The 21,463-nt window shown below is 37.7% G+C and overlaps 1 protein-coding gene across 29 annotated transcripts in view; it reads left to right on the top strand.

Moving 5' to 3' along the window:
* DLG2 (discs large MAGUK scaffold protein 2) overlaps window positions 1-21,463 on the top strand; it is a 2,097,061-nt gene that overhangs the window by 1,355,955 nt on the left and 719,643 nt on the right. For all 29 annotated transcript variants that reach the window (XM_058690298.1, XM_058690294.1, XM_058690296.1 and 26 more), the window contains one exon: window positions 16,352-16,405. In XM_058690298.1, coding sequence (XP_058546281.1) covers window positions 16,352-16,405 — 54 coding nt within the window. The remainder of the gene's footprint in view (window positions 1-16,351; window positions 16,406-21,463) is intronic.

Genomic DNA, 21,463 nt, shown 5'->3' on the forward strand with positions numbered 1-21,463 from the left:
ACAGTAGGTACAAAGGCCCCAAGGCATAAAAAAGCAGTATGAAGTGAGGGATAGTTATCAACTTTCCCAAGCCCTAATCTTCCTCTTTGAGCATCAGTGACAGCAAGGTCAGAAACAAAAAGGGTAAGAGTTGGGTCATTTGTTTAAAGTCAGGAATCCTTCAAGTCAATCAGAAAAGAATCAGTGATTAAGTCAGGCTCATACTAAGGCCCTGGAGTCTGAAGAGAATCTCCAGTGGAAAAAGAGATAACTTTCAGACACCTGGCTTCATTACCCCTGCTACCTGTGGCCTAGACTACAGGTTAACACCTGTCTGTGCCTGCAAGTGAGAACATGTGCCTAGAGAAGCAGAGAAAGCTTATGCACAGGTATAATAGAATGAAACAAAGATAGAAAGAGAAAAGGAGATGAGAAACCATATGGCCCCTAAGAAAGATGCTGAAAGAGATGAGCCTGACAAGAACAGAGAGAAGCTGGTAGAGACTTGCCTGTGGCTTCCTGGGTCCCTCAGAATTCCCAGTTCTTAGTTCCTGTTCATCAGATGGCTAACCTGCTGTGCTTCCTGCCCTTTCAACCTAATAGTTAAGATTTTGCTTAAGCTACTGTACGTGGCTTTCTATTCCCTGCAACCAAAGAACCTTAGCTAAGACAGGGGCCAGTTAGTGGTTAGTGTTCCAGGGACAGGATCCAGCCGTACAAGAAAGGACAGGACAAGAACTGGAGGGAAGGCGAGCAAATCATCTGAGTACACTGGGCTTGAAAGGTGAAGGTCCATCATTCAAGACTTAACTTACATGACCTTCCACAAGACTTCTCTCACATCTTATAACCGGATTATATGCCTTCTCCCTTATTATTTCAACCCTCATAATACACTCCCTGAAGAAAAGTAAGAGTAGAGAATGTACTCATACACTGATTTAATCTGTTCTTTCTTATTTAATCATCACAATACCAACATGAAATGATCCTAATATTATCACCTCCATTTTAGATCAGTGGGGTCAGGTATCTTGTTTAAGATCCTATAGGTGGTAAGACTAGGAGAGAACCCAGGCCTTCTCAACCTAAGGCCTCACCCACCATGGTACTTTGCTCCTATTTCTCTTGTGATATTGTTCGGCTTCGTATTACAGAAATTTGAGGGATTTCTCTTATTTTTACATGACACCACAAACTCCTTATAGAGCAAAACCATGTGCTTCTTCTTCCTACTTTCTGCAGCTCCAAGTACAGTGCCTTAACTATGATGTTTGTTAAATAAATCTGTAAGCGCTTATTAATACTTAAAATGTGAGAACCTAGCAGCAATGGGATAATAATGATAGAATAATCCTTCTTGTCTGAAATACCTCCTCAAAGCCTATCTTTTTGGTTCCAGTATCACTTCTACAGACCTTGCCTCTGGTCCCTGGATGTTGACTTTGAGCCATCATAAGCTTAGGTCAGATCTAAATAGGATTTGCTCAATGATGAGTTTCAGTCCTAGTTCATGGTGTTCCAAGTGTGTTTTGTCCTTTCTGGATTCTAAATATTGCTTGACTCATCATCCTCAATCATGTCGGATTCATTTCTCTATTTCATTCCTCTTAGCCTCACTTCACATTTCTGTCTAGTAATACCCCAGTTTTTAGTCTATTTCCTCCTGAAGAATGTGAACAAGGCTATTAATGGAATTCCTATTAGTAAAGGAACAAAGATGAAACTTAATCTATAGAGATATTCAACCTAAGGGAGGGAAAATAACTATATCAGAAGTGACCTGGATAATTGCAACAACCTGGGACTGCATGAACATTTGCAGATTTCTGGTAAAATGGAATAGAATAGCCACTTTTGTTTTTGAACAAAAGGCAAGAACTTGCTATCTTTTTATCCTCCTCTTTTATGCTGTTTGCATTTTCTTTGACTGCTGGCCTTGTGATTCCTGTGCATAGGCATTTTGAGTTCATGAAAAAGTAATGCCAGGTACAGGATGCTTTCTCATTATCCCATTGTTGCTGATTGTAAAATGTTTATGTGGATTTATCACAATGAGTATCAGTGCAGATATATGTTACTGTACAACAGTGTAAAGCCCATCCTCTGCCACTCCCACTTTCCTCACCCACTCCAGAAATTGCAAAAATAGGACCCAAAACATTTTGGTTACAGAATAGAAAACTAGGCATTTGTTCAGAGCTAATAATAGCAGTCCTCCTCCAAGTAGCAAAACAAAATTAAAACACAAACATATCGAATTCTTGAAAACTTTAATGACCTAATACTAAATATGTTGTACTTCTTTAAACTTCATTTAGATATTTTTACTTAGCAGGGAGATGCTTAACAACAAAGGAGTTACTAATTTTTATCTTGAAAATATACTGCTTTTACTCTTGTTGCTGCTGAAACTCCTGTTACTCTGCTACTACTATCTTCCTTGTATTGCTCTATCTTGTTGTAATTTTCAAAGCATTGCAAATTATATTCTTGGTCTTTATACCTTAGCAAGGTAGGCAAGACAGATGTTAACATCTCCATATTATTTATAAGGAAGTTAAAAGTGAAAGAGTTGAAATGGCTGGAATCAGAAGTGACTAAGCAGTAAGACCTAACCTAGCAGGACTAGAAGCTCAATCTAGTGCACTTTTGTTGAAATTCAGACTCTTAGCTACTTTGAAAAACCTAGGTTTGGAGTCCTGGCTTAACTTTTGACCTCAGATTCATCCTCTGTAAAATTAGATATTATACAGATCTTTTAAAGCTTTTTTGTGGTTCAAATGAGATAATGTGAGTTAAACCCTTAGCACAATGTCTAATCAAAGCAGGGTTGCCATTATTAATGTTGCTGAGTTTTAATATGTTCTTAATAAATCCTTTTACAAATTGCATAGGGTTTTTATATATGATCACATTTTCTTCTCAAAGAAACACATTAGGTAGATAAATAATAAGTTATAATCTCCATTTATATATGATTAGAACATTTGAGAGAGGTTAAATGAATTGGCTAAAATCATAATATAGGTGAGAGGAAAGTTCTTAAATCTCAGTCAGATGACCCAAACCCTAAACTGCTTTTATTACTCTTCTTTTGATATTCAAAGTTAGGTTAATATTAAAATCAGGAATTATCCAATCCTTATTTATAGCTGGATATAACCTTAGACATAATTTAAAGAGTTAAGTGACCTGACCAAGTTCTACAGTGACACAACAGCCCTAGGCACCTCATCTGCTGACTCCAAGTACAAGACTAGCAGATGCTCATCCTATAACTTAAAAACATACCATGCAAATGTTTTTGTTGAGTTAGAGTGGGCAAGGAGGGGGTCATAAATTGCAAGGTTGTAAACATTATATTCATAAGGAAGTTACCATTACCTTTTCAGTTGGTTAAGGAAACCTTTTATAAAACAAATGAAGTTCTAGAGTGTCTTAGTTTACAGTTTCATGGATAAAGTGGTCTGGGAGTAAAGAGGAGAGTCAGCCTGGGAACCACCATTTTATTCTCCACTTGGTGACAGAGTCCTCATACACCATAAAACAACCTGCTCTATGCCTTATTTCTCTTACTTTTATTTTTCTCTCTGTTTCCCTCTCTCTCCTCTAGCCCACATTACCAGATAACATTCCTCCATGTTCACTCTGAAACAACTGTAGCATTATCCAGATCCCAGAAGGAGGTAAACTGGCAAGCAGAACCCTTGCTTTACAGAATAACTGGGGGTGAGGGAGCCATAGGAAAACTGAGAAACCAAGAGTGACATAGCCATTGCCACTCTGGGAAGCTAGGACAGCTGTGGGGCTAGGAACTGGTTGGCATTTTAGACCTAGAGATTTATAGGCTTTTGCTGTGGAACAAAGAGTTCATTGCCTGGTCGATGACAATATACAAACGCATCTGCAGAATATATTCTTTGGCATCAGAAAACGCTAGCATTAGTTAGCCAGCTTCTATTTTTCTAGTCCCCATTCACTTCTTTTTTAAAAATCTATTCTTTCTCTGTGTTTTTCCCCAATGAAAATTATTCCAAATATAATATTAATTTTGAAGACAAAATAAGTAAAGGGGAAATTGATAGACTTATAGATGTTATCAGAATTGAAAATAAGAGAAATTGAACTAAGGTGTGTCTACTGTGTTCTTTCTGCAACACAACCCAAGTGCCCTGTTTCAGAGGCAAGTATTGAAATATCTTCCAATCTAACATGGACATGAGCACATTATAGATTACTAACGGTAAAACAGTAAACCAAACTCATATCTCCTCTCTCTCTCTCTCTAACATTTCCTCTAAAACAAACAAAAATCTAACTTGGTGTTTAGAAAATAGAGAAAGGCAAGGATAGAAGAAAGACTTTGGTGATACTTCTTTGCTTCACATTCTTATATTTAAAAAATAGAGAGTTATGAAGTAAAATATTAAAACTACATGAACTTTTCTAAGATGAAACATGAGACTTCAAGTGAATGTTTAGTTTGGGTGAATATTTTTTTTAAGTTTATTTATTTTGAGAGAGAGAGGGAGAGTGCAGAGAGAAAAATCTCCATGCTGTCAACGCAGAGCCTGACACAGGTCACGAACCCACAAACTGTGAGATCATGACCTGAACCGAAATCAAGAGCTGTATGCTTAACTGTCTGAGCCACCCAGGAACTCCTTGGGTGAATCTTTTGAACTAGATCTTCATATTCATCTGAAAAATTTAGCAAATTCTTGGAATGCCTTTTTGTTTTTTTCATGATCTTTGAGTGTTTAGCTTTTCATCAAATCCTATGCTTCCTTCTGCCTTTCCAACTTCTGAAATGTACAGTTGGATATAAGTTAGAGCATGAAACACTTCCAGTACCACCTTCCTTACTCAACACAGAGTGGCATTACAACAAACACATGGATTTGGAGTCAAGAAGAGTGACCTTTTGGAAAAAATGGACCACTCTCTTACACCATACACAAAAATCAATTTAAAATGAATTAAAGACATAAATGTGAGACCTTAAATCATAAAAATCCTAGAAGAGAGCACAGGCAGTAACATCTTTGACATCAGCCATAGCAACTTCTTTGTAGTATGTCTCTGGAGGCAAGGGAGACAAAGGCAAAAATGAACTAATGGGACTACAGCAAAATAAAAAGCTTCTGCACAGGAAAGGAAACAATCAACAAAACTAAAAGGCAACCTACAGGGTAAGAGAAGATATTTGCAAATGATGTATCTGATAAAGGATTACTATCCAAAATATATGAGGAACTGATACAACTCAACACCCCTCCAAACAAATAATCCAATTAAAAATGGTCAGAAGACATGAACAGTCATTTCTCCAAAGAAAATATCCAGATAGCTAACAGACACATGAAAAGATGTTTATCATCACTTATCATCAGAGAAATACAAATTAAAACTACAATGAAGTATCACCTCACACTTGTCAGAATGGCTAGAATCAAGAACACAAGAAACAAGAGGTGTTGATGGGAATGTGGAGAAAAAGGAATACTCATACACTGTTGGTGAGAATGTGAACTGGTGCAGCCACTGTGGAAGATAGTATGGAGGTTCCTCAAAAAGTTAAAAATAGAACTACCTTATGATCCAACAATTGCCCTACTGGACCTTAACACAAAGAATACTGGAACACTAATTCAAAGGGATACATGCACCCCTATGTTAATAGTGGCATTATTTACAATAGTCAATATATGGAGGCAGCCTAAGTATCCATCAATTGATGAATAGAAAAAGAAGATATGGCATATATATACCAGCTATATTATTAAGCCATAAAAAAGAATGGAATCTTGCCATTTGCAATAGCATGGATGGAACTAAAAGTATAATGCTAAGCAAAATAAGTCAAAGACAAATATCATATGATTTCACTTGTATGTGGAATTTAAGGAACAAAACAAGCAAGCAAAGGGGAAAAAAGAGAGATAGGGACAAAGCAAGAAATGGGCTCTTTTTTAAAGTTTATTATTTTTATTTTGAGAAAGAGAGAGAGTGTGTATGTGTGCAAGTTGGGGAGGGGCAGAGACAGAGGGAGAGAGAGAATCTCAAGTGGACTCTGAGTTATCAACACAGAGCCTGACAAGGGGCTTGATCTTGAAGATTGTGAGATCAGGACCTGAAGCCAAAATCAAGAGTCAGATGCTTAACTGACTAAGCCCCCAGGTACCCCAACAGATGCTACTAATTATAGTGAACAAATTGATGGTCACCAGAGGGGAGGGGAGTGGAGGTAAGGTGAAATAGGTGATGGGGATTCACAAGTGCGCTTGTCATGATGAGCACAGAGAATTGTATGTGTGGAATTGTTGAATTACTATATAACACTGTATGACTGTATGTTAACTAACTGGAATTAAAATTAAGACTTAAAATTAAAAGAAAAAGAAGAATGAGTCTTGGCTCCACTAGCTATTAGTCTAGTGACCTTGAATGCATTGCATTACACACCCATGCCTCACTTTCTTTATCTGTATAATGAGCATAATTATAGTATGTAACTCATAGGTGTGTTATGAGCATTAGAAAAGAATGAATATAAATGACCAGCATATGTTAGGTATAGAAGAGTCTTTCTGTTTATTACTTTCCTTAATTTACATATTGTGCTTCTGAAAAACATAGTCTATAGCATGACAAGTTCCAGATGCTCATATCCACACCATCAGTGTGGTACAAGAGTAGTCACCAGTGGGCATTGTGCAGTTACCCCTTTCCACCCATATTACATAATCTGTTACCTCAGGGTTTCTCATGAGTCCTGTCTCTTGTTACTGCAACTCTAGTTTCAAAGGTCTAAATGCCCATTAACAAACATCTTTGAGTATATTGTATATAAAACATTGATGGGAATGTAGGTGGAAGAGGCTGGTAAAGAAATGAAATAAGAGTCCTTTCCTCAAAACAATTGCAGTTTCAACAAGGAGATGAAAATATCTCATCTTAATATTCATTAAGAACATCAGGTTTAGGGGCGCCTGGGTGGCTCAGTTTGGTGAGCGTTCAGCTCTGGCTCAAGTCATGCTCTCATGGTTTATGAGTTTGAGCCCCAAATCCAACTTGCTGCTGTCAGCGCAGAGCCCACTTTGGATTTTCTGTCCTCCTCTATCACTGACCCTACCCCTCTCACATTCTCTCTCTCTCTCTTAAAAATAAATAAAACATTAAAAAAAAAGAATGTCAGGGTTTAGTGCTTTCACATAATTCCTTTAACATTTATAATTCAGTGTAAACTGAAGTAACAACTAATGAATGCTTTAAAATGGGGGTGGGGGCAGAATGGAGATAGATTGAAACCTGCAGTCAAGATTGAGGAAACTTTCATAGAAAGTCTAGGGGGCTTTAGACTGTCCTTGAAGGATAGATATAATTTGGTTAGATAAATAAGAGAGGGGACCATGATTGATTCATGACATAAGAGAAGGAAGAAATGTAAACAGTATCTTATGGTAGACCTAAGCAAGGTGTGTGCTTGAAGTAGTGAGAATCTTGGCTTGATGGAAAGAAAGGAGAGGGAAGGGAGTAAATAGTATCCATTTATTGATCACCTACTGTATGCAAGACCTTGATCCATGTGCTACAGAAGAAATTAACCCCACCTTAGCCTGATGAACCAGATTAACAGCTTGCTTAGAATTCTGGTATCTATGTGTTGAAAATATAACTGTGCTGCTAAGACTATAGCTCTTTGGTAGCTTAGCAAAAAGGAGCAGATGGTATCCACATGGATCTTTCCAGGAATAGCACCACATGGAGTGAATCAGTGAATTAAGTATGTATGGTTATATGGCATGGGGCACATTGACTAAACCACATTTGAGATCTGAGCTAATGACTCCATTTTTCATGCAATCTCCAGAGAGCATTTATATAAATAAAGCAGTTAGTTTTGTAAATGCTCACTGTGAGCCCATGGGATTTGTGGCATCATGGACTAATGTACAAAAGCAAAAGATTTGGAGTCAAAGGACCTGGGTTTGAATTCCAGCTTTGCTCCCCTCTAGCTGTCTGATGTTGGGAATTTCAGTGAATCACCCTACACCTCAGTTTACTTAACTATAAACAAAGGAAAATTCTACCAGTCCCTCTGGGTTCTGTGAGGAGTACACAAGAAAACACAGATAAAAAGCTTATCATGTTCGCCTGCCACACAATGGTTATTTGCTCAGTCAGTGTTAGTTCCCTTCCTTCTTTCTGTGGAAATTAAATGATCTAATGTATATAAATATACTCTATAAATGATAAAGCATGGTATTAGTGGCCAGTATAATTATCCATTTGAGTTTCAGTGATGATATGAAGTTTTGGTGAGTCATTTATTTTTGCCTTTTATACTAAGTGCAAAGAGATATGAGAGATATGTGGCTGGGTTGCTGCATGGGAATTTAGAGTCCTCATAATTAGTAGTTCAAGCAAGTTTTATCTCTTATCCCAAGTGTACTTAATTCTAGAGAAAACATAAAGAAAAGTCTCTTTGGTTCTGAGATCTCCACTCTGTGTCATTCTGCAGGCTACCCCAGCTTTTCTGTACTAGAGTTGGAAGCACATAACTCAGCTTAACTGAGGTCGTTAGGATATCATCTGTTTTCTGCAGAGTATTACACTACCTTGTATTTTAAAGGAGGATGGAGCAGGCATGTTAACACTTCAATCCAAAGGGATGAAAGACTAATGGTGAATTTTCAAGGATCAGTGAGGGAAGTTGTGTTAACTAGAACAGACTTCTGGAGACTTATCAAATTTTAACAGGGAACAGAAGCACATGTTTTGAAGTTGTTAAGAATTACCCACATAGGAGCCGGACTTTCAGATTTGATTCTTGGCCTTGCTATCACCAGCTGAATGACCTTGGGCAAGTTAGTTAACACCTCTGTGCCTCAGTTTTCGGTGAAGTAAGGATAATATTATTTTTATTATTAAGAGAGTTCAGGAAAGCAGAGTTAAACTGAATTCAGGCCAAACATGAGTCCGCCATTTTTTTTTTCCAATATTCTGAGCTAGGCTGATGGTAAGCTAGGTAGGTAGCCATCTCTGCATTTTGTAAAGTGTTAGGCAGAGGGGCCAAGGTTTTTTACTTCCTCCAAGGTTGCTCCCGGAGATACCCTGCCATAGTCATTAACCTCCAAGTTAAGCCTTGCCTAACTACGCCTCAGGCCCTCATACTGTTCAGTTACCCACCCTCGTGATATTGCCTCAGTGTCCTCACTTGTGTGTGTGTGTGTGTATGTGTGTGTGTGTGTACACACACACATACACATACACACACATATATATGCATGTATGTCACTGGAGGGTAAGGGCAAGCCAGAGTACAGACCTGATACTATTGGTACTACTATTGGCGATGATTCAAAGCTATACTGGATTAAACTGCATGCCCCTGGCTTGTCTTGTGGAAAGGAAATAGAAAAGGAGAAGAAAATTCAGGAAAGCAAAAAATAACCACACTAATAAATAATATAAACTTACATCTATAGAGTTCCTCTCTTTTCACTTAACATGCATTATTTCTTCAGCTAACTTCTTGGGAAATAGGTTAACTGGAAAATAGCGTTGTCCCATTTTTTTTAAGTGGGGGTTTAAAAGAGATTAAGGGACTTAGAAGCCCTCTGAGAATTGGGGAATTGAATCTGAGTCAGTACAGTGAGAAATTTCTCTTCAGACAGTGAAGGAGTGACTAGCAACATACAAGGCAGAAAATAACTGAATTTTCAATATGTAGCCTGGAAAAATTCAGTAGAGGGGATCAGGAAATGTTAGTGGTTATCAGCATGAGTTCTGGGGCTATAAAGACATGGGTCTGAAACCTGGTTGTAGTCCTTTTAGGTTTGAGGCCTTAGACAGGTAACTTAGCCACTTTGAGCCTGCCTGCTTGCCTGCCTTTCTTCCTTCCTTCCTTCCTTCCTTCCTTCCTTCCTTCCTTCCTTCCTTCCTTCCTTCCTTCCTTCCTTTCTCCCCCCCCTTTTTTTCCTTCCTTCCCTCCTTCTTTCCTTTAAATGGGAACAATGAGGGGATGCTGGGTGGCTCAGCTGGTTGAGCAGTGTCTGACTTTGGCTCAGGTCATCATCAGGTCTGAGCCCTGCATCAAGCTCTATGCTGACTGTTATCTCCCTCTCTCTCTACCCCCACCTCTCTTTCTCTCTCTCTCAAAAATAAATGAACATTTAATGGGGTGCCTGGGGGTGCTGAGTCAATTAGGTGTCTAACTTTGGCTCAGGTCATGATCTCACAGCTCATGAATTTGAACCCTGCATTGGGCTCTCTGATGACAGCTCAGAGCCTGTAGCCTGCTTGGGATTCTGTGTCTCCCTCTCTCTGTTCTTCCCCCACTCACACCGTCTCTCTCTCTCTCCTTCCTTTCTTTCTTTCTTTCTTTCTTTCTTTCTTTCTTTCTTTCTTTCTTTCTTTCTTTCTTTCTTTCTTTCTTTCTCTCTCTCTCTCTCTCTTTCTTTCTTTCTTTCTTTCTTTCTTTCTTTCTTTCTTTCTTTCTCTCTCTCTCTCTCTCTCTCTCTCTCTTCTCTCTCTCTCTCTCTCTGAAAAATGAATAAACATTAAAAAGATGCTTCAAAAATAAATGAACATTTAAAAAATAATTAAAAAATAAATGGGAACAGTGATGTTTTCCTTAAAACATTTTGAGGAGTAAATACATAGATGCATCTTAAGTATTTACCACAGCCCCTGGAACATAATAGGCATTTAATAAATGCTTAACAGTTTATTCTTGTTATTGCTGTTGTTACCCTGTCTTTAGTTTCCATACTAAATAATTGTGAGATCTGGGACATGCCACTAGGCCATGTGTCCATTTCCATATTTATAGAGTGAAAGGATAGAATTAAATGATCCTTAAGGTCCCAGCTGTAAAGTTTTGTAATTCTAAAGTGGGTGTGTTTCTTTTATTTTGTTTCTCTCTCACACAGCCATCAATATGTCTTTAATCAGTCATTTACCAGAAATTTTCCTTGGAGCTTACTTAAAACATCCAGACTTAGTCAGCCTGGCTATGCCTGACTATATCTTCCCAAACTAACGTTAACATTCAAATCACCTTTGGTTTTCACTAGATTGGCTGGGAGAGCAGCCCCCAAAAGCATTGAATCTTTGCAGTGATAAACAAGGCAAGCAGCTTGCTAGAATTCTGCCATTAGACTGACACTACCTTCTCCTAAGCCATGCCTCCTGCAGGCCTGTTCACATGATATATCTGGACCCCTGTAACTGGGCCAGAGTGAGGAAGGGAAGCCTCTGCCACCAGCCAGGATCAAGGTGTATATATCTAAATTTGCTTTGAGCTGGCCTCTGACCTGTTAGTAAGCAACGGTAGTTAGAATCCAAAGAGTTCTTGTAAATTACAATTCCGTTCTGAGAGACAGTAGAGTATAATTGTCAAGAGTATGGATTCTGAGCTAGACTGTCTAGGTTTGAAGATGGTATATTTACCCTATGTCTGACTTTGGGAAAATTACTGAAACTCTACTTCCTCACTTGTGAATAGAGAATAATGGTACTTGACTCATTGGGTTATGTGAAGATTAAATAAGTTAATTATATAAATAAGTGCTATATAAATGCTTGACTTTCTTCTTACCCACCCCAGTGTTAATACACCGAAGATCTGGCTGTGGCTTGGTCATGGTCCCATAAGATTTCAGGTAATGATGATGCTCAGGGGCAATTGCAGATCTTTAGTAAATCTATGTCACTGTTTTCTTTGTGGCAAAGAGCAGTGGTTTATCTTTTACTGGGATGAACAAAGTTATTGATGTAATGTAAAGGTATTTGGGTATCCTATGGAGCTCAAAGAGGAAAGTGGCAGGAATTCATGAATAACTTGATCTAACAACTTCAATTTTTCAGTATTCTCTCTGTTTGCTTTTCGCTTTTCTACAATTAACTTTATACTTCCTTCTTGCTGTAAACTAGCTTTCTCCACATATAAAGAATGTAATATAAAATGCAAACCATGTATATCTCATAGTTTGGGTCACCTAAGAGAGATTGGTTTCTTAAGCCTTTATAGTTTCAAAAATCCTTGGCTATATTTATATAAAGACAAGCCTTGAAACTTCTCATTAAAAGATTTTTTTTCAGGGGCACCTGGTGGCTCAGTCAGCTGAGCATCGGACTCTTGATTTCTGTTCAGGTCATGATCCCAGGGTTGTGGGATCGAGCCCCACACCCAGCTCTGTGCTGAGCATGGAACCTGCTTAAGATTCTCTGTCTCTGGGGCGCCTGGGTGGCTCAGTCGGTTAAGCGGCCGACTTCGGCTCAGGTCATGATCTCGCGGTCCGTGAGTTCGAGCCCCGCGTCGGGCTCTGTGCTGACAGCTCAGAGCCTGGAGCCTGTTTCAGATTCTGTGTCTCCCTCTCTCTGACCCTCCCCCATTCATGCTTTGTCTCTCTCTGTCTCAAAAATAAATAAACGTTAAAAAAAAAATTAAATTAAAAAAAAAAAAAAGATTCTCTCTCTCTCTCTCTCTCTCTCTCTCTCTCTCTCTCTCTCTCATTCCCTCTCCCTGGTTATTTATCTCTCTTGCTAAAAGTAAAAATAAATAAATAAATAAATAATAAAAATAAATTAAAAATGATTTTTTCATATTTGTTAAAAATTTCTTTCCATTTAATGGAAATCAGCATATTGAAGTTGGACACTGGAATCTGCTAAGTCACCAGTTTGATTTAGGAGTTCAATTAAAGAGAATACCCAATACCCAATTAAAGAGACTATGTGTACATCAGGGCAGTAAGAATTGTGGAGGTAAAGCTTAGTAGGAACCATCAAAGCAACTAGGGAACTGGTTTTAAGAATCTAAAACCAGACCTGATCAAACTAGGCATGGACTCACATGATTTCAAAAGCGAGAAAAGAAACAGAAGCCAGGATGAGCCATGGGGAGATCTGAAATTCACAACTGGTGACAGAAGCACACTCATGGGCCATACTTAGAATTCAACTATACTCTGTCACCACTTGGGATTTTTATTCTCTGCTGATGTGTATCATTGAGTACCTTCAAGAAGCTTCTGTGAAAACAGTCTGGGGAGGGTCATGAGGGTCCTGGAACAAAGAAATGGGAGATCTGATCTTCAGAGAGCCAGATATAGCAGCAGTGGGATACAGAACAGCCAACCATGACATCTTGGCATTCACGCCTGGGATTTGTCAATGTCAGATGTATGTGCTGTATGTGTATGTTCAAACAATCTATACATTTTGTTCATTCATGCATTTTTAATGACATTAAAAGATGCAGGCATTAATGGGGGCTTCTGAATCTTTTTTACTCAATAAGGAGCTTTCCACATAACATAGATTATACTTCACAACCTTTACAGCTTACAGTTATGAAATAATCAATATTTCATAAAAGCTGGATAGTTAAGCAATAGGGACTGATTAAGGAAAGATAGTGACAGTGGATAATCTGGAAAAGTAGTCACAGTTTTGTTGGTAACATGGGATTTTGGAGTTATCCTAGAAATGCTCTCCTGAGTTTACGAGCTTACAAAGAGCTATTATTTTCCTTTATACCCTCACCTATACTTTATATCAACATTTAGCCAATAATTCCTAAGTTGTTGCTGAGCTCCTTTGGTGTAACCAAGTGCTGTGAAGAATTCTAGGAAAATATTCAATCCTTGTCATTTTTTAAACAGAGTCTGATTAGAAAACCTGAATTTATGTATATGAAAAGGAAAATAGCAGCATAAACATATGAAAGGGATAAATGACATCATAAAGGAAATGGGCTTGCATACAAAATTTATTCCTAGATCATGTTAATATAATCTGTAAGAGGAAAAACAAAAGTAAGATGGGTTGAATCAAACCAATACATATTTATTGATCAAATTGTACTAAATATAAGTCTTGGGTGTAATACTTGGAAAGCTTTCAGTCTGGTCAAGGGGGCAAGGCACAAATGTTTTAGAAGAGTCCTGGGAACCAATTAGAAAGTATAGAAGAGAGGAAGTAAAAACTAAAAAACAGAAGAGGAAGACAACAACAGTAACCATTCAGGCATCACCAGATTGCTTTCAACATCTGATATGTAAGACTTAAGACAGCTCTTGCCTCCAGGGTGGTCTTTGGTTTGCCAGAATCTTCTATGCTGCTCTACCTCGAGATCTGCAATCACTGCAGGACTCTTGCAACTGAGCCACCTAGATATCAGATCATGGAGCAACTTAGTGTGGAAAAAAAATGGATTTTGAGGTCAGAAAGGCCAGTATTAAATCTCAGCTCTTATTTTCCCTGAGCCTCCATTTTCTCATCTATAATATGTGGATAGTGATAATAATGCTTTATCACTATGGTTTTGTGGAGATTAAATGAGGATATATGTGCATTTTCTTATACCTGGGCAAGTAATATATATTTAACAAATAGTAAGTCACATGGTCTAATCTTTAGTTTTCTTTAGTGTGATTGTAGCCACTATCATGGCTTTGAAATCTCTGGGGTGTAAACAATTCACAAACCAGTCAATAATATATTCTTACAGTGGTCTGTCTTTAGGGATGCTAATAATAATATTTAATATTGATTCTGAAATGTAAGTTTACAAAGCACATTCAAATATATCATCTCACTTATTCTTCAAATGACTCTTTTAGAAGATGATTATTTCTATTCCCATTCTACAGAGAAAGAAAATGAGACAAAGGGAGTTAGTGTAATTGCCTCCAGATCTCACCATCAGAAAGTTGCTCAGCCCCAAAACGTATAATCAGAAAGTTGCTAAACCAAACTTGAGAGCCCAGGTTCTCTAAGTCCAAACCTCTTGTTCTTCTCCCTACACCACGACATGCCTCTTAATAAGCACTGCCTTTTTGTATGCAGGTGTTTAGGGTCTGTTTGTTTGTTTTGTTGGGATGCTGTGAAAACTGTCTTTCTCCAAAGCCCCTATTCACCCTAAAGGTACTTGCTATTAGGAGTTAATGAATAAACTGTGAACATCTAGTTGGCTCACTATGGACACATATAGACCAGGGTCATGTTTTCAATGCCTGGTGTGTTATGTTAAAACATGGAATTGTGTTTTGTAAAATCTGCTGGATTGCCATTTTTTTAATCATTTGATTAACAGATTGACATTTAAAAGCTGTTAACTCTGTTAACTCCAGAGGGCACAGCTAATGAAATGTCCCAAAAGTTGAGCACTTGCCAAGACTACCATGTCTTATAGGACAGCTCTGGATTTACCATGATGAGAGTATTTTTTCTATCTAAATGAAATCTGCAATTTGGGAAGGAGATTAAAGATCCTGCAAGGGATGAAGGAAAAGATGCTATGAAAATTCTAGAAACTAGAAAATAAAGATAGATCTACTCAATATTCATGAAGTCAGATTGGTTGATGCAAATAGAGATTGCAATCTCTCGTTTTCTAATGACTTGGCTTGTAGCACTTCTGTATCAGTGTTACACAGATTCCTACCCAGCTTTAAAGGGAATGACTGCAGGTTGTACATTTTTTTAAAAAAAGGAAGTTTAGCATACTCATAATGATTTTATGCCACCTTTGACTAATTTGTAATTTTCTAGCTAAGGATTTCTAAGGTACATGATCAGAAAAGCACAAATGATGAAAGATATGGTACAGAATATATAATAGGTAAATATACATATAAGATGTCAATAAGTGAATCTTTCTATTTCAACATATTCTCAAAAGGCAATTTAAAGAGGAGGGTTACAAATATTGCTTTACGTTAAATTTTGCTTCCATGAGGGGCGCCTGGGTGGCGCCGTCGGTTAAGCATCCGACTTCAGCCAGGTCACGATCTCGCGGTCCGTGAGTTCGAGCCCCGCGTCGGGCTCTGGGCTGATGGCTCGGAGCCTGGAGCCTGTTTCCGATTCTGTGTCTCCCTCTCTCTCTGCCCCTCCCCCGTTCATGCTCTGTCTCTCTCTGTCCCAAAAATAAAAATAAAAAACGTTGAAAAAAAAAATTAAAAAAAAAATTTGCTTCCATGAGAGAGAAATTAAATTTATTTTGTATAGCCATTTTATAAAGCAATGCTATACATTTTTATTCACCCAATTTATTAGAAATTCTTACCTCATACACAGCTCAAATCCTCACCTCCTACTGTTGGGTAGAATTAAAGAGAAAATGAGTACCAATTTAACTGCTTACTTCATTTCATTATGTAGTCAATATAGCAAATACTTGAAGGAAGGTGGTTTCAGGGAATTCTAAGACATTTCATTTATCCCTTGAAACCCTGACATAGTGCCTTTACAGTTTCTCAAGAAATACTGTTGAACTCTGTTAAATAAGTTTAACAGATCCTATCTCAGAATAGACTACCTGTTACTTAATTTTTTTTTTCTTGTGTCTCTTTTTTAGGCCAGCCCTGCTCCTATAATTGTCAACACAGATACTTTGGACACTATTCCTTATGTAAGTAACATTTTTATTAAGACTTTCTTTAAAAATTATGTTAGATTTTAATGAGCTAAATTTAAAATTCAATACATATTCAATTCTACCCAGTCCAGATAATCTTATGAAATGTGTAGAAAGAGTTTTGTGAGTTCTGTTTTGATATTTGCTAAATCTCAGCTTAGTTATGCAAATAGTTTTCTCTTTCATTCATTGTTTTGCAAAACATAAGGGCCTATCATAAGGAAAAAAAAGCCCATTGTATTAAAAAAAACTGTTAGTTTCCTGGGTGGTTCCCTGAAAAGATACTGAATTGCTTATAGAAGAGATGGATAAACTTCTTTGGGTTTCTTAGTAAAGGAATAATCAAATCAAATTTCTGTGGTAGCACATACAACATAAGTAAGCTATCAAATATTAGATGGATTTTGCTGGGTTTCTAAAAAGAGTTGGAACACATTTTTTAAGGGTGTAGTCTTTCTATGTATAATGAAAGGCATGGTTTTATGAAAGCCTGGAGCATGAGATAGATACTAGAATCAGACAAATGGGTAAAGCCTGGGATTAAGTACAACCACTATAATGGACAAAATTCTTGAACAACAAAGTTTGACTCAGCAGGGGAGATTGGAGGGTGGCAGCAGGCCACAGTGTGGGTGAACAGTTGACATTTTGGAAGTGTGACAAGGCTTTATGTGTGACCCTAGCTAATGGATAGACAGTAGTGATTGGGGAAGATGGGACAAACACAGGTGTGTGTACAGACAGAGGATTTGAAGCAAGGAGAAGGACTGCAGGGAGGTTGGATAAGAACAGATGCCTGGTCTTTGATTAAATGAATAAAACTCATGAAGCACTTGAAAAATTACCTGGCACAATGTAAATGCTTGGTAAGTATCGCTATTCTAACTCTTAGACCCAACCTTAAATGCCTACAAAGACAAAGTAACTCCCAGAAATAAATGAAGGAAAAGGCATGGGGACAGCAGGGAATCGAGAGTACATGGTGTTCCAAAGGGGGCAGCTGCCACTTGGCTCCAGTGGATTGGTACCAAAAAGAGATGGGGACCAAGTGTTACCAAATCATCTAACTTTTCTAGAGAAGTTGGGAATTTGAATTTTTATGTAAAGGTTTGGAATTTTTAAATATAGACAACTGATTTTCCAAAGTTCATGCACTGTGTGCCAGTAGTCAAGAGGCTACCCTTTGGGTGGCTTCTGCCTCAAAGGAACTGGAGATCCTGAGCTGATCCTCCAAGGCAGGACTCCGCCACAGGGGAGCATAATGCTAGAATTGGAATACAAGGTTGGGACTTGATTACAGGAACAAGTGACTGAAACTGGGACACAGGGTCAGGATAAGAATAACAACAAGCTTGACTTAGTGCTGACTCACCTGAACTACTGAGCTAGGGCTTCCTAAATCTTTCTGAACAAGAGTCATTTGGGGTCAGACAAGAAATGGGGTTAAAAGCTTACTGGTAGGAATCAGTAGCCCCAGTTCTGGAAAGACAAGGATCCTGTTAGTAGGAAGCAAAGTAATACATTAAAGACACATAGTGTCCACTATTCTCTCACTCTCCCCATCTTCCTTCACTAATCAAACATTTATATTAGTATTACTGTATACCTGACACTAAGTACTTCACAAATATTAACTCAATCCTTAAAACAACCCTGTAAGATAGGTTCTATTACTTTCTTTATATTACAGATCCAAAAACTGAATCATAAAGAGATTAAGTAACTTTTTCAAGGTTGCACAGTTAGGAGCAGAGCCAAGAAGGAATGTAGATAGACTGGGTAAGGAGTTCGAGATCTCACTTAACTCTTATCATACAACCTCTTATATTCCCACCTTTTCTCACTTGTTTTCTCTCCGCTTGGGAAAAACTTTGCTTTCTCCTCTGCTACACGTGGATTTGGGTGGAAGACAACTCGTCACAGAGGCCCCAATAGCTTTGGGACAGAGATTCATGTATATTTTAAGGAATTCTGTGTTTTTACTCTAGAAAAATTCTTTGCTATATTCATAGGCAAGGCAGATGAACAGTGCTTTGAAGTAGACATGGAGCACAGAGACTTCATTTTGTAAGTAGGACTGCTTTCTTTGGTAGATCTGTATTATTTCAAAGCTGTCTCTTAGGATTCTCATGCCTGAATGGTCAGATGCCCTCATGTACAAATAATTTATCGACAGAATTTAAAGATTTTATGCAGACCTACTTGACTGATATCACAGCTAATTAGCTAGTAAAATCAGCTACATATAACACATTAATCAAATTGCTTTCTATTCCCTAAATATCAACTTTGTATACAAATTTGAGTTCTTCAAAGGCTCTTTTTTTTTTAACCTTCAACTTTTTTGTACTTAATGCAAAACCTCTTTGAGCTTCCTTAAGTAGTATCTTTAGAGAGGGTTGCTGACCCGTTTGCTGTGGTGAAAATATCCCAATGTGTTTCATGACAATGTGTTGTTCAGCAAGTCATTTAATTTTTCTGGATCTAAATTTATCTTTAAGACAGGAATTATAATACCTACCTCAGAGGTGATTGTGGGGACGAAATGAAATTATGTATGTGAAATAATGCTTTTTTTTTAAAGTTCATTTATTTATATTGAGAAAGAGAAAGAAAGAGAGAGTAGGGGAGGGCCAGAGAGAGAGAGAGAGGGAGATAGACAATCTCAAGCAGGCTCCACACTGTCAGCACTGAGCCAGACTTGGGGCTTGATCTCACAAACCATGAGATCATAACCTGAGTTGAAATCAAGAGTGGGACACTTAACTGACTGAGCCTCCCAGGAACCATGAAATCATGCTTTGTTAACTTCTGGCTTCTAAGTGTTTATTTATCATTTTATGTAAATAATAAAAACTTATGTAGTAACACATGCTAGGCCCTGAGAGGATGGTAAATATGACTATCTTCCCCCATATAAACATGAGTACATCATCTATTGAAAATGCAGATTTAGCGCATAGCCATTAATGTAGATATACTTTAGCTTTTGGCATAAGTCCAACCTTCCTCTTTGTTCCTGATTCACTGGGTAACCTTGAACAAATCGCTGTTCCGTTCGCAGTCTATTTTCTCGCTCCCTAGTGTTCTAAACTTTGTTTTCCTCTTTCCTTTCTCATGTTCTAGTTGTTCACATAATTTCAGATCTATTTAATGAAAAAACGATCTCAGAGCTCCCCAGAGCATTTCAGTCATATTGCATAAGAGCATTTCCTTCTTCAAAAATATTACTTAAATGACAAATTTTAATGTGTATTATTGTCCTTCTCACAAATAATTTCATTACAAGTAAATATTAATTTTGCCAGTGAGCAAGTTTGATTTTAGAAATATGTTGTCCTTGTGGAAACAATTCCTTGGCATGCATATAAACAGCAATTGAATAACTAGAGGAAATCTGTGGTCAAAGGAAATTTTTAAATTAAGTATCTAATAAAGGCACAAAAAATATTTAAAGAGATTTCTGCCTTTTTTTAGGCAGGAAGTTAGGGGTTTTTAGAGCTCTTAAAGTATCTACCATTAACAAATGAGGGGGAATCACTGAGGTTCTTACATACAAATGCTTCAAATAATCTCGTTCTTTCATGATGTCATGATATTTTAAGGTTGGGTATGATGTTACATATGGTATAACCCCACCTTTCCTGCAAAGCAGGAATCCCCTATATGAAGGTTAAAATCCCTCAAGGAAAAGCAAAGAGAAAAAGCAAATTGCCATTTCAGCACTCTGTAGTTTACATTTTTCACACAATCATGTTATTCTTCTCCATTATTTGTTAAATATTGTCTTATGGCAGTTGATGAATATACTGTGTTCTTAGAGAGTTCACAGTGAGTAGAGCCTGCATATGATATGTAAGTCTACATCCCTGAAGGCTGACTTAGTGAAAAGATACCATGTTACCCTCTACTCTGCAACCAACTGACAAGGAAGTCAGTCCGGAAGCCTCCTCTCCGGACATACTTTTGGCTTTTGTAGCTGACCAGAGTCGTATATTGAACACCATCCAACGAAAACCCATTCTTTCTGCTTTAAAAAAAATAAAATTAATCAGAGAAATTCTAGGATTCCTTTTTATCCATCCTTCTCTAGAGTTCATTATATACTGGTTGTATTTTGACTTGTTTTCTGGAAATATACTGTAATAAATAGTATACTCAAGAATCATGAGTTTTAAATGTTGTTAAGTAACTTAGGATCCAATGAATGCAAACCTCTCATTTTACAGATACAGACATTCTAGTTCAACTAGTAAATGGTAGAGCTTGGTCTATCATTTATTTTCACTCTACATAACAGTTTTTGGTGTGCAACCAATAACCACATAATCAGTGGCATATAACAATAAGCATTTATTCTTCCCATAAGTGTTTGCTGGTTGGTTGGGCCAACTGCTGTAGACTGTAGATTACCAGGTTGGCTTCAAGTGTTTGATTCTGGGGCCCAGGGAGTGGGACAGTACTACCCAGAGTATGTTATTTTAATTGTAATGGCCAAAACACAAGAGGAAAGCCCAGGACACAAACACAGTTGAAGGCTATGTTCACATGACATCTACTAACACCCCACTGGCCAAAGCAAGTCATATTGCCAAGCTCAAAGTAGAAGAAGGAGTGAATATTTGCTAAACAACAAACTAGTTTACTATACCAAAGTCTTAAATAAAAGGGCTAAGAATTTGTAAATGCCCTTTATAAGAAAAATGGGTGCAAAAGAAAGAAACTTACACTTTTAAAATATTGGTAGGTCAGGGCTCCTGGGTGGCTCAGCTGGTTAAGCATCTGACTTCGACTCAGGTCATGATCTCACAGTTTATGGGTTCAAGCCTCGAGTAGAGCTCAAAGCCTAGAGCCTGCTGAATCTCCCTCTCTCTCTGCCCCTCACCTGCTTGTGCTTTGTCTCTCTCTGTCTCTCAAAAATAACTGTTAAAAGTTTTTTTAAAAATATATTAATAGGTCAGTGGCAATAAATAATTACAGTGTCAAAGGACACTGGTTCAACTGATATGGTAAGTGAGTATCTAGATTATTAAGGATGTTTAATGGAAACTA

The sequence above is a fragment of the Neofelis nebulosa genome, chromosome 10 (genome assembly GCF_028018385.1).
Source record: "Neofelis nebulosa isolate mNeoNeb1 chromosome 10, mNeoNeb1.pri, whole genome shotgun sequence".
In the NCBI taxonomy this organism is placed as follows: Eukaryota; Metazoa; Chordata; class Mammalia; order Carnivora; family Felidae; genus Neofelis; species Neofelis nebulosa.